General features: G+C 39.9%; 1 protein-coding gene across 2 annotated transcripts in view; it reads right to left on the bottom strand.

Moving 5' to 3' along the window:
• Positions 1 to 13,157, bottom strand: part of GRM7 (glutamate metabotropic receptor 7) — a 556,942-nt gene that overhangs the window by 270,077 nt on the left and 273,708 nt on the right. For both annotated transcript variants that reach the window (XM_026650481.1, XM_026650480.1), the window contains exons 3-4: positions 10,162 to 10,303; positions 4,835 to 4,989 (exon numbers count right to left, since the gene is read on the bottom strand). In XM_026650481.1, the coding sequence (XP_026506266.1) occupies positions 4,835 to 4,989; positions 10,162 to 10,303 (297 nt within the window). The remainder of the gene's footprint in view (positions 1 to 4,834; positions 4,990 to 10,161; positions 10,304 to 13,157) is intronic.

Here is a 13,157-nt window from a genome sequence, read left to right as displayed (position 1 = left end):
AACCCGGCCCTTGTTGCTGCCAACTTAGATGAGCAGAAGGGTTACATGTATGCATTGTTGTATTCAAAGTTATGAATAGTAAGGCATTTGGTCAGCTTCGTTAGAAAGGAATTTGCAAGTTAAGTGCAAGAAGCACTTTACGGACAATAGATCTTAGAAGGCTCCAATCCACATAAGAAGTCTACATGAGGACGTTCAAGGTAGCATGTGAACCATGGCTGCTACCTGTAAGTTCTGAGTCATGCATGGACATGTGACTTGCCCATGGAACTCCAAAACTCCATCTTGTAGCTGGAATTCTCCACATGGGGAGGGAGGGGTATCTACCCACAAGAGAAAGTCTATTTAAACCCCTGTGAGATGCCTCAATTTTGTCTTCAGCTAGCTCAAGAGATAGCCTCTCCAACCACAAGGATACCAGAAAGAAACTGGAACAAAGGATAGTAACTACAGGGGATGTAAGTGATTGCTGGACCCAGACTAGAAGAAGACTAGTCTGTAAAAGGAAGTTTACTGGAACTCCTCTGAGGGTGAGGTTTTTTCTGTATTCAGTTTTCTCACTGTAGTAGGCATAGACTTGCAGGTTTTATTTTATTTTACTTGGTAATTCACTTTGTTCTGTCTGTTACTACTTGGAACCACTTAAATCCTACTGTCTGTATTTAATAAAATCACTTTTTACTTCTTAATTAACCCAGAGTATGTATTAATACCTGGGGGGGAGGGGGAAGTTGTGCTATATCAGTGTTATAGAGGGCAAACAATTTATGAGTTTACCCTGTATAAGCTTTATACAGGGTAAAACGGATTTATTTGGGGTTTGGACCCTATTGGGAGTTGAGCGTCTGACTGTTAAAGATCGGAACACTTCTTAAGCTGCTTTCAATTAAGCCTACAGCTGTTAGGGGACATGGTTCAGACCTGGTTCTGGGTTTGCAGCAGGCTAGTGGGTCTGGCTCAAACCAGGCAGGGCACTGAAGTCCCAAGCTGTCAGGGCAGGAAAGCAGGGGCAGAAGTATTCTTGGCACATCAGTTGGCAGCCCCAAGGGGGTTTCTGTGATCCAACCCGTCACAGGGGAATGCTAATGTGGCTCATTAAGATGACTTTAAATGCATTGCCTTAGAATGCATTGGTGAATCAGGGGGTAATTTAATGAAAGTGATCTAGATGGGAAATTCTGAAGCACATTTACTACACAAAGTAAATATAAATTTGAACATTTGTGCATATATGTACATACTTTAGAGGGAACTGATTTTGAAAAAGGCAGGAGTATCTGCCTTCTGAAAATCAGACCCCTTTGAGTGTCTCAAGTTAGGTTTCCAAAAGCTAAGACATCAAAATATGTTTAATTTAAGAAAATGTAAGCCAACACTTTTCAAAATATGAATAAGAGAAGTCTACAGTAATATCTACATTTCCAATTAATTCAGCTTTTGGTTATATGAAATAAAGCAGCTCATCAGTTGCCGAAACCAGAACTACTGTCTTTGTGATCTACACAAGCACTTCCTAGCATATACAAAGGGAAGCATTTTATGGTATTAAATCTATAACTTTTGAATCTCTAAAAACTGGCCCATGGAATTTCATGTGATAGTAATGGATGGGGAAATCTGCCATGCCTGAGCAAAGCCAAAGTTAAAGAGCTTTTGGCAAGGCTGCTGCCCAAGCCAAGGGATGGTATCCTCTCCTGCAGAAAAGTGCTGGCAGAACCATAACTTCACCAATATAGCTGTCCACTGCCATGGCCCTTGCATTTGACTTCAACCCCTATGAGGCACAGGTGATCTCTCAGCACCCCATTAGGGCTGTCCATCATCTGCCACCTCACGGACTCTCCATACCCTGCCTAGTAAAACTGCACTGGGTCTACTGCAATCCAGACGTTAAGACCCTCTCTAATCAAAACACTACATCCCTATTGAGCAGGGCACGTATAAGCATGTGCTTAAGTGTCATTGACTTTAGTGGGTCTTAAGCAGATGTTTAGGTCCTTTATTGAATCAGTGCCTAAGAACCCAAGGCACAGAGTGCAGCATTTTTATACAACACTCTATTAAAAGTAGACTATACTAAGCTATGATACTGTAGAACACAAGATCCTTCAGGGGCAAATTCACTTACATTTTATCGATTTCATTTCCTGTCTATCAATTTAAATGGAAAAAATAGCTTCTTGTTTTATTTATTTATTTTTGTCAGAAGAAATGTGCTGGTAAACTTTTGGGAGCAGATGCTTCCTGCTAGATGATAAAAAAAAAGATGACATTAAAATGTCTGTTCTCATTTCACTTAGCTTCATAACCAAACGATAAGAAAGAAAACACGGCAGTCCAATTTATAAATCTGGAAAGCTTTCATGATAAGATACACACACACACACACACACACGAAAGGTAACAGTTTCACCAAGCAAAAAATAATATACATAATGGGGATTGACATTCTATAATTAACAGAATGCTCTGAGACTTTATCGTCATAGATCAAATAAGATGGTATAATTGGTCTGAAACGAGACATTCTTAGCTATGGAAAACATTTTATACAATGACACTTATTCACTGTGAACGTTTTGAAAATTGTTTAGAAAGAAGGTGCGCACCCCGAAGAAAAATGTCCTCCTTCTCCTTACCCATCACCCTCTCAGTAGGACTAAGCAGATGGCAAATACAGATGGTAATTACGGATGGATGAAATGGTTTGAATAAGGCAAGAACCTCTTCATGTTTAAAGAAAGTTCAGGAAACATTTGCTGTTTGTTGTTTTTTTTCCCATATATTCATCCAGCTCCACAATTATTTTTTTTTTGCTTTCAGATTTGAAGCAAAAATATCATTACAATGTGGGCAGGGAAGATCTATTCTTACAGTATTTTTCATGCAGCTTACACCAAGATGTACTGGAAATCTTGTGAGAACATTTTTTCTTCCTAATGAAACACTCAGACCAATTTCCAAACAGGAGAAGTTCAGAAAAGTTTGACTAAACTCCAAAGCTCCAAATGCTTATCCTAGTATGAATGTGCCTCTCCAGTCATACTGATGTTCATCCATAACTAGTATTAACACTATTAGTTTGAAAAGCTAGGCCATCTTACCATGCCTTCCCACAAGCTCTTGGAGAAAATGTACATGTACACCTTATTGACTATATTTGAAATATGACTTTAAAGACCACAATTCCAAGCGAACATGCAAAATGGGTAACTGCAGATCAAATTTAACTTAACTGACTTTATGGTTAAACACTGAATCCCACATTGAGAAGTAGGAATTAGCTGGCTCAGTGGACACATTTTTGGAGATGCATCCATTGTGCTGACATTTGAAATGTGGCTGCAAGAGTTTAATTTATAAAGTATATACCTTGACCATGTCCCTGTGTCAACCTAACTTATTGCTTACAACTGAATACTCAATGTTTTCCATTATGCATAATGTATAGAACACGTTTAATACACAGTAAAGATATTGTTGGGAAATATCGCAGAACATTTTCTTACAAGTTACCACTGGTCCGCCAGGGCCGGCTCCAGGCACCAGCTTAACAAGCAGGTGCTTGGGGCGGCCAAGGGAGAGGGGTGGCACCTGCGGCAATTCGGGGGCGGCAGGTCCCTCACTCCCTCTAGGAGCGAAGGACCTGCTGCTGAACTGCCGCTGCCGGTCGCGGCTTTTTTTTTTTTTTTTTTGCTTGGGGTGGCAGAAATGCTGGAGCCGGCCCTGTGGTGTCCGCCAAATTATTTGTCTATACCTTTGGTGAAGTTTTAGTATCTTTGTTAGAAATGCCCAGGGATGCAATATAGACAGTATGATGGTGACTGAAATTGCTTGTTTTTCACGAACAATATCCCAATATGTTCTTTAGGTATTTATAGGAAACTGAGATGGAAAAAAGTCACCTGGGTTTAAAAATAAAATAAAATGCTGTAGTGCATTATAGTTCTGAGAGGAATAATTAATGAGCCAGTAGCGTAGACAGAGTAAAAAGGAATGCAAATATTTGATCTTCCTTTCAATGAAGACACTGGAACTCATTTTAATGTGTGAAACATGTTCTGCGGATTCTTTGGAGATCTGGCCTGACAGACAAGAACTACAAAACTACGTATCAACAGAGGAGTTATTTTTCTTTACATAGTGTCTCCTTTATAAAGAGCTTTTCTTTTCAAATTAAATGAACATAAATTCTAATCAGCAAGTTTTGTTAGCCCAGAAGGATGCCAATTAGGTTTCTAAACATCTGTACCGACACAAAGGGGATAACTAAGAGAAGCAGGATTAAAAAGTAAAGTCATAGGAAAAAAGAACAAAAACAAAAGTTGAGAAAGGAAAAAAGCATTATCTGGAAACCTGTGTGTGTTTGTGTTTATTATATATCTACTTTATAGTATATACAAAAGTGTGTGTGTGGTGTGTGTATGTATGTATTACAGATAATAAACAGTTTGTGTGTGTATACACACACACACCCAAATGGTGTTTATCATATATATCCCACTACTAGATAACTGATGTATAAAAAACTTACAAATAATTTTATTCTTGCAGAAAATGTATCACCACAAATAGTATAGAATAGCATAGCATAGCATGACAGCTAGGCAGATAGTGAGGGGATATCCAATTTTAGGAGAACCTCAGGGTGTTTAAATTTAGCTTATTTTATGTTGAATTGATGTCAAGTCTCTGAATCGTACCATATATACATTTTTGTACATGGTCTGTGTATTTGTCCACCAGTGTATCAGTTAGATATCAACAACGTTCAATGAAATGAGGAAACAGATAAGAAACTGTGACAGAAAGACTATCAGAATAGAATTCTTACCCTCTATGGTTGCTCTCTTAGGCAGAATGGTGATTGCTCCCTCAGCAATGTCTTCTTGCTGAATTAGCGGATTTATTTTGGAGCCCCAAGTGTCTGATCCTACCCACAAAAAATGACCGACTTGATCAGCCCTTTTTGCTGCTGCAAGGATCTGCCTGTAGAAAGACACACATAATTCACACATGAATGCAAAATGAATAGAACAGTACTTAATCACCCAGGAAAAATAACAAGGAGAGCAAGATTGCTGAATGAGCAAAATAACATACCTGTCACTAATTTTTATCTCAGAAATTGAACCATCCACATGATAATGATGATTTCAGAACAGTCTATCTTCCTCTTTGTTTTTTTATTCTAAGTATGAACTGCTGGCCCCATTTAAGTCAGCTTGAGTTTCGCCACCAAGTTTCATGGAGACAGGATTTCATCTCAACTTTTTTGTGAAATCTTAGTAACAGCTGGTATAGTTACACCACTATAAATTGACAGAACCTTCACAACCCTCTGGTAATTTAGAAATTACACCACAAATGACTCTGGAATAAGCAGATGTATTTCTGGTGAAGGGTAGATAGGGGATTTAATTGCTTTTCAATTAAATTATTAAAATAGCCTGAAAAGCAAATGAAATCTGATCAGTGCAGGTGCTATTGAACGACCAAGTCATTTTATCATTAACAGCTGCAATTAGCAACAGCAAATATATTGTTTATTAATATTAGCATTTATAGGGCGCCCATCAGTGCAGTGTGTATAGCAACTTCCAAGAAACTCAAATGTTTTCCAAACATTGAATAATGAAGTCTCACAATCTCCCAGTGAGATAGGTTAGTGTTATCATTATCCTCGAGTCATAGAACTTTAAAGCTTTGAGCCTGCAACTCCTTGCACACTGGTGGAGTGCTGCCCCCACACAGAGCCCCCCACTGCAGTCAATGAGGCTCTGCACATATGTAGCTGTCTGCCTGCACACAGAATGTTCAAGTGATTAGTAATTTGCCCATCGTTGCAAAGTGAGTCAGTCACAGAGTGAGGAACAGAACCGAGGAGTTCTGATTCACAAATCCTTCCCATAGCCAGCTTATATTGAATTAAAACAAAGCAATATCTGGATATATTTAATATTTTGCCATAATTACATCAGTTTTGTTTACACACACACACACACACACACACACGTACGTAAAAGTGAAGTTACTAAAATGAAGAAATATCAATAGATTGTAGGACGGGGTCAAATTTGGGGGAAAACAAAGAAGTGGTACTCTCTGCACTCTACTGCAACTCAGTCTCCACCAGTGCTTAATTTGTAATGAAAGAGGTGCCAGGGCAAGCTCAGAGGTGCCGGGGCTCTGCCCTGGCACAAATTAAGCACTGGTCTCCACCCACTCAAAACCAACATGCTCATCACTGGGGTGATGGCTAGAAGCTACTGAGGCATAGCTGAAACAATTAGATATCATAGAAGAGCAACACCAAATTTCACAGGTACTAATGATGGTGCACTGGGATCACTTACTGGGACTTCAGGTCCCTCTTTGGGGCCCCACACTAGGGTATGGCACTGGTATGCTCAAGGATCTAGGATCTCTGTTGTGGCCCTGCACCAGTATGAACTAGGGTCTGGATTTTCTCAGTGGGATGTTTCAATGGGGACCTACATAGGGGCTGGGGGCTCTCACTGGAGTCCCTGCACTGGGATCTGATGGATGTCCTACACTGCATCCTGGGGTCCTGCACTGGAATGCAATGGAATGTCCTAGGGTCCCAGTCTGGAGTCCTGCACTGGGGTGTCTCACCAGGGTCTTTCAGGAGCTCTGGTCTTTCTACATTGGGCTCTGGGGTCCTGCACTGGAATATAGTAGGATCCCAGTCAGTAGTCTCACATGTGAGTGCTAGGGTCCCTCATTGGTGTCTGGGGTCCTGCACTGGGCTGTACTCCTGCTGCAGCAGCAACAGCAACCGCTCGTTGGACCTGTTCCTCTAGCTGCTGCCCAGTAGGGAAGGGACTCTGGTAGCAATGGAGCCTCCAGCTCCTGCACCAGCAGAAGCTTCAGATTCAGTGCTATGCTCCAAGCTGGTGGGGAAGCAACTGCCTGAGCTGAGGCTCTTATATTAATGTCTCACAGCTGCATTGCCAAAGTTTCATGCCATTTCTTATACAGACCAGTGGAATCAAGAGAGTTCGGAAGGAGCAGAGCAAAATGTTGGCAGTTCAGCATGGTTCTGGTATGGCATTTGCTTCTAAGCCTTCGTGAAGGAATCAGTGCTCTGCAAAGTATGGATGGCTCTTGCCTCCAGGTCAAGGCATTCCAGATACTATTGTAAGAATCAATGGCTTTCCCCTACTATTTATACTAGATGGAGTCCTTTGAGCAAAAGTCCACATCTGTCCAGGTGAAAGAATAGTGATATTATAAATGATCTTGCTTAGAATAGTAGTATATTAAAGTTTAAGATATGAATGGAAATTATTTGTGCATTAACTAGTCACTCTAAAACACAGGTTGGTTAAACTCAGCCCTTCATCCTTCCCATGTAGATAAGCTGATTTTTGTGAAGTTTATTGAAGAGGGTGGTGTCTTTCAGATGAATCTTTAAAAAACAATATCCTGTCTACTATGTGAAAATATTAATGATCCCTTGATGTTATTTATAATACTAAAGATGTGGTCTTGTGACCTGGGTCAAAATTCCTTTCCTCCATCCCTGTTGTGCAGAATTCTGTGTTTGTTGCATGGCTTCCTACCACTTTCCTATAGCAGAGGTGGCTGAATGTCAAAGTTGGATAATATTATCCTGTAGCCCTTACATGAGGATAACTTCCATTTAGATCCAATGGGAGTTTTGTATTCAAAGCAACTGCATAATCAAACCCTCAGATTGTAAAGAACTTTGGGATCACCTGGAGTGTGATAGGATATAGGAAAAAATGCAGGACAATATTCATTTTAGACTGAATTTGAAATTGTAACAGTTATGCACATCTTATTTCCTTTCATTATGAAATGGATTTCTTATCATAAGAGTAAAAATGCCTACCAAGAAATCCTTTTCCCATCTAGGGTATAGTGAAATTTAGAATCATAAAATCATAGAACTGGAAGGGACCTTGAAAAGTCATCTAGTCCAGTCCCCTGCACTCAAGGCAGGACTAAGTATTATCTAGACCATCCCTGACAGGTGTTTGTCCAACCTGCTCTTAAAAATCCCCAATGGTGTAGATTCGACAACCTCCCTAGGCAATTTATTCCAGTACTTAACCACTCTGACAGTTAGGAAGTTTTTCCTAATGTCCACCCTAAACCGCCCTTGCTGCAATTTAAGCCCATTGCTTCTTGTCCTATCCCCAGAGGTTAAGAACAACAATTTTTCTCCCTCCTCCTTGTAACAACCTTTTATGTATTTGAAAACTGTTATGTCCACTCTCAGTCTTCTCTTCTACAGACTAAACAAATCCAATTTTTTCAATCTTCCCTCATAGGTCATGTTTTCTAGACCTTTCATCATTTTTGTTGCTCTTCTCTGGACTTTCTCCAATTTGTCCACATCTTTCCTGAAATGTAGCACCCAGAACTGGACACAATACTCCAGTTGTAATAATAATCAGTGCAGAGTAGAGCGGAAGAATTACTTCTCGCATCTTGCTTACAATACTCCTGCTAATACATCCCAGAATGATGTTTGCTTTTTTTGCAACAGCTTTACACTGTTGACTTATATTTAGCTTGTGATCCACTATGACCCCCAGATCCCTTTCCACAGTACTCCTTCCTAGGTGGTCATTTCCCATTTTGTATGTGTGCAACTGATTGTTGCTTCCTAAGTGGAGTACTTTGCATTTGTCCTTATTTAATTTCATCCTATTTACTTCTGGACAAACTGGAGAAATGGTCTGACACTTTGAATTTTAATCCTACCCTCCAAAGAACTTGCAACCCCTCCCAGCTTGGTATCATCTGCAAACTTTATAAGTGTACTCTCTATGCCATTATCTAAATCATTGATTAAGATATTGAACAAAACTGGACCCAGAACTGATCCCTGTGGGACCCCACTTGTTATGCCCTTCCAGCATGACTGTGAACCACTGATAACTACTATCTGGGAACAATTTTCCAACCAGTTATGCACCCACCTTATAGTAGCTCCATCTAGGTTGTATTTCCCTAGTTTGTTTATGAGACAGTATCAAAAGAGTTACTAAAGTCAAGATATACCACGTCTACCGCTTCCCCCCCATCTATAAAGTCGTCATTAAGCACCTCTGCTATTTCCACATTTTCTGTTATTGTCTTCCCCCCACTCATTGAGTAACAAGCCTACTCTGTCCTTGGTCTTCCTCTTGCTTCTAATGTATTTGTAGAATGTTTTCTTGTTTCCTTTTATGTTCCTAGCTAGTTTGATCTCATTTTGTGCCGTGGCTTTTCTAATTTTGTCCCTACATACTTGTGTTATTTGTTTATATTTATCCTTTGTAATTTGACCAAGTTTCCACTTTTTGCAGGACTCCTTTTTGAGTTTTAGATCATTGAAGATCTCCCAGTTAAGCCAGGGTGGTCTCTTGCCATATTTCCTATCTTTCCTATGCAGTGGGATAGTTTGCTCTTTTGCCCTTAATAATGTCTCTTTCAAAAATTGCCAACTGTATTCAATTGTTTTTCCCCTTAGACTTGCTTCCCATGGAATTTTACCTACCAACTCCCTGAGTTTGCTAAAGTCTGTCTTCTTGAAATCCATTGTCTTTATTGTGCTGTTCTCCCTCCTCCCATTCCTTAGAATCATGAAGGCTATCATTTCATCATCACTTTCACCCAAGTTGCCTTCCAGTTTCAAATTCTCAACCAGTTCCTCTCTTTGTCCAAATCAAATCTGTAATAGCTCCCCCTTGGTAGCTTTCTCCACCTTCTGAAATAAAAAATTGTCCCCAATACATTCCAAGAAATTGTTGGATAATCTGTGCCCTGCTGTGTTATTGTCCCAACAGATGTCTGAGTAACTGAAGTCCCCCATCATCACCAAGTCCTGTGATTTGGATGATTTTGTTAGTTGTTTAAAAAAAGCCTCATCCATCTCTTCTTCCTGGTTTGGTGGTCTGTAGTAGACCTCCTACCATGACATCACCCTTGTTTTTTACCCCTTTTATCCTTACTCAGAGACTTTCAATGATATACTATGTATTCTTTTGCTATCTCTCTATAAAATGATCCACAGGTTCCTACAAATAGATCACTCCATTCCATTGCTCTGTACAGTTTTATTTACTTTGTCTACTCCATAAAGCCAGCAAGCACAAATGTATTAATTTTCTCAGTCACACTTACTTTATGTCCTCATCGTTGGCAAAAATAACGACGGCCCTGGCATTGGGAGTGTCCAGGAGCTGCTTGATAATTTTATCAAAGTCGATGGTCTTCTCTTTGCGATCCTGGGGAATTTTCAGTGACTGGGCAATGCAGAGGCCACCTGTTTAGAGAAAAAGAAGAAGGAAAAAATCTGTAAATGAAGAGCAAGGAGAAGAGTGTGGAAAATACACAGAAGTTAGAAATTGGAGGAGAAAAAAAAAAAGAAATCAGTACTCGATCACCATCCTGAGGAAGTAGTTAAGCTTCATGTTAAGCCTTGTAAGCCCTTCTTGCAGGTTTTGTTAGTTTGTTCTTTTTTCTCTTGGGAAGTGTATACTATGTGACAGGATACATACAATATGCGTGGATGGATAGAGTCACAGATGGACAAAAAATAAACCATGCAAAAGAGAAAAACAATCTAACCCGACAGTAAAGAGATGATGGAAATGGACAAGATAAAAAAAGACTGAAATAAAAAAGTAAACTGGAAGGCAGTAGAGGTCGATAATGGCATAGACAAACACACAAAATACTGAATAACTATTTGGCATAACAGCTTTAATTTTTTTAACAGCATAAATAGAAAGAAAAGCCAAAGAAACTGCTCTGACAAGTTAAATCAAAACAGGAATAATACAGAGGTCCAAATATTGTGAATACACAGAGCTCAATCTCACACATGCTTGTTCACGAAAGTCCACCTTTAAAGTGAACGCGGTTACCCCATCAGAATAAAAACTCATAAGAGTAAATATTTGCAGGATTTAACCCACAGTTAGTAACGAGAATTAAAGAATAACAATTGCAGACAGTATAATGGTAGCAAGACAGAAAGCCCTGATGCAAAAGCTACTCAACAAACATAATTCATATAATTAGGTTTAATTTATTAATCTTGTTTTAGAAAAATAGCTCATTTACTATTTTACATCTTCTGTGGGGTTCTTCACATCAAGGGGGGATGGATTCATACTAATGTCTTTCTTCTTTTGTTACCTAATTATAGGATCTTTCATCTTTTATACCATCTTAGATACAAACTCTCTCCCTCAAAATACTTCATAGTGTTAATTAATACATTCTCAGAGATGCATAATAGGAAACAGCAGTGAGGATGAGTAATTAAGTAGCTGAAGCAAAAGAGGTGTTTTCAGATAAAGTTTAAAATAAAGGGAGAATTGATGAGGAGGATTGAAAGTCTGTTTCAGAGCAAAGGAGCAGCGGAGGAGAAGACACACACCACCATGGGCAAAATCTCGGACTATATTTCTCACTGCAAGAGAATAACTCCCTCATGTGGAAATGTTTTTGTGGGTGGGGGCTACTAAAGAGAGACTAAATACTCAAAGAAAAACCCTCATGTAGCCAAGCACATCTGTGAATAAATGTGTGGATTTAATACAAAGACACCAGTACACGGGCCCTGCATTGAAGTGGACAGAGACAGCAATTAATATCTACTTGCCACTAAGTGACTTTAGCTTGATGACCAAGCTTGCTCTCTCTCCCTCTGTCTCTCAGCATGAAAAATCTCTCTGCCTAAGGAGAACTTAAATTAGCTGTGACTTTAAGGCACTGCTACTTTAAGGCCTCTCTGGCACTCCATCAAGCCATGCTTTCCACTTTGTGTCTCCCTCAAGAGCCTCCCATTTCTCCTGTAAGTAAGATTTGGGGACTTGAGGAGAATTCATTGAGGGAGGGGGCGGGGAGATGAAAGCAGATTGCTGCAAAGTGCCAGACCTGTCACTTGAAAATATATACACTCCTGCTACAATGTTCTTTCAAGAGGCTCCTACTCTGACATAGCAGTGAACAGAAGTAGGCATATTTCACAGTGTCAAGACTAAGGAGCCTTAGTGTCCTGGATGGAACCATTATTTAGACATCTCTGAAGCTAGTGCTGAGGTGCTCTGTAATCCAATACAACTCTCTATAATTTAGATACAGAGATAAATCAGCAAATTTCCAGATACCATCAGAGGGGGAACCAGAGATGTGCACAGAAAATGATGGATGTGGACAATGAGCATATTTTAAAGTCGGTATCATCAAGAAACTTTAAGATCTCTTTAGGCTTGGGGGGAAGATTGCTTTACAACAGGCTTTCCTACGGTGTGTACAAGAAGATGCAGATATCGTAACTTTTCCCTGCTCTGCAGGTTGATGGGAGGAGAGAGTAGAGATAAAGACACAGGGGGAGGTGCAGGGAGAGGAAGTTGAGAGCTGTAATAAACGACAAAGGCATTTCTGTAGTTAAGGCTCCAGCTGCATTAAAGATTGCTTGAATCCATAGAAACATGAATTTTCAGATAGACCGGCTGATATACTGTTATGACAAAGCTGGTAATGCAATTACCACTTGATATTGAATAAATGGGTTATATTTCCTATATTAGTACTTGATAGAAAAGCTTAAATACCAAGGGCTTCAAATGTTGCAGCCACACCCCAGATATTATGTATTCTGTGGGTCACACACTTTCTGCTGCCTGCATGGAAGGGAGGCAAAATCCAGCTGCAATGGACACTGGTTACAGCTGAATGTGTCTGAGGAATCGCTGTGTAGAGCAGCTGGGTAGGAGAAGAACTATGTTCGGGCCCATTTGAACTAGAACCAAAGGCCAAGCCGGTGGTCAGTACTGAGAACAAAGGATTTGGGACTAAAGGAATTTCTAGGTGACAGTACAGAGGCCAGAAGGGTTCTTAAAGCAGGATAATGTCTGAGTGTGCTGCTTTCTCTGGCTACACACAGTGGTACACGCAGAGGTATCTTGGCCGATGCTTTTGAAAACTGAATGGCCAGTGTGATGTTTTGCGGTCATTTTTGCTACCTCTGTTCAAGGATCACAGGACTTACGTGCATTTTGTGAATATAAATAGCTAAGGGGAAAAATACCCTAAATTTATATCACCAAAGTCTCTTCCAATGAGAAAACAACCCACCAACAAACAAACAAAATAATCCCCCAAAC

The sequence above is a fragment of the Terrapene carolina genome, unplaced genomic scaffold (assembly GCF_002925995.2).
Source record: "Terrapene carolina triunguis isolate 2854851 unplaced genomic scaffold, T_m_triunguis-2.0 Scaffold89, whole genome shotgun sequence".
Classification (NCBI taxonomy): Eukaryota; Metazoa; Chordata; order Testudines; family Emydidae; genus Terrapene; species Terrapene triunguis.
This window is presented reverse-complemented; position numbering and strand designations above follow the sequence as displayed.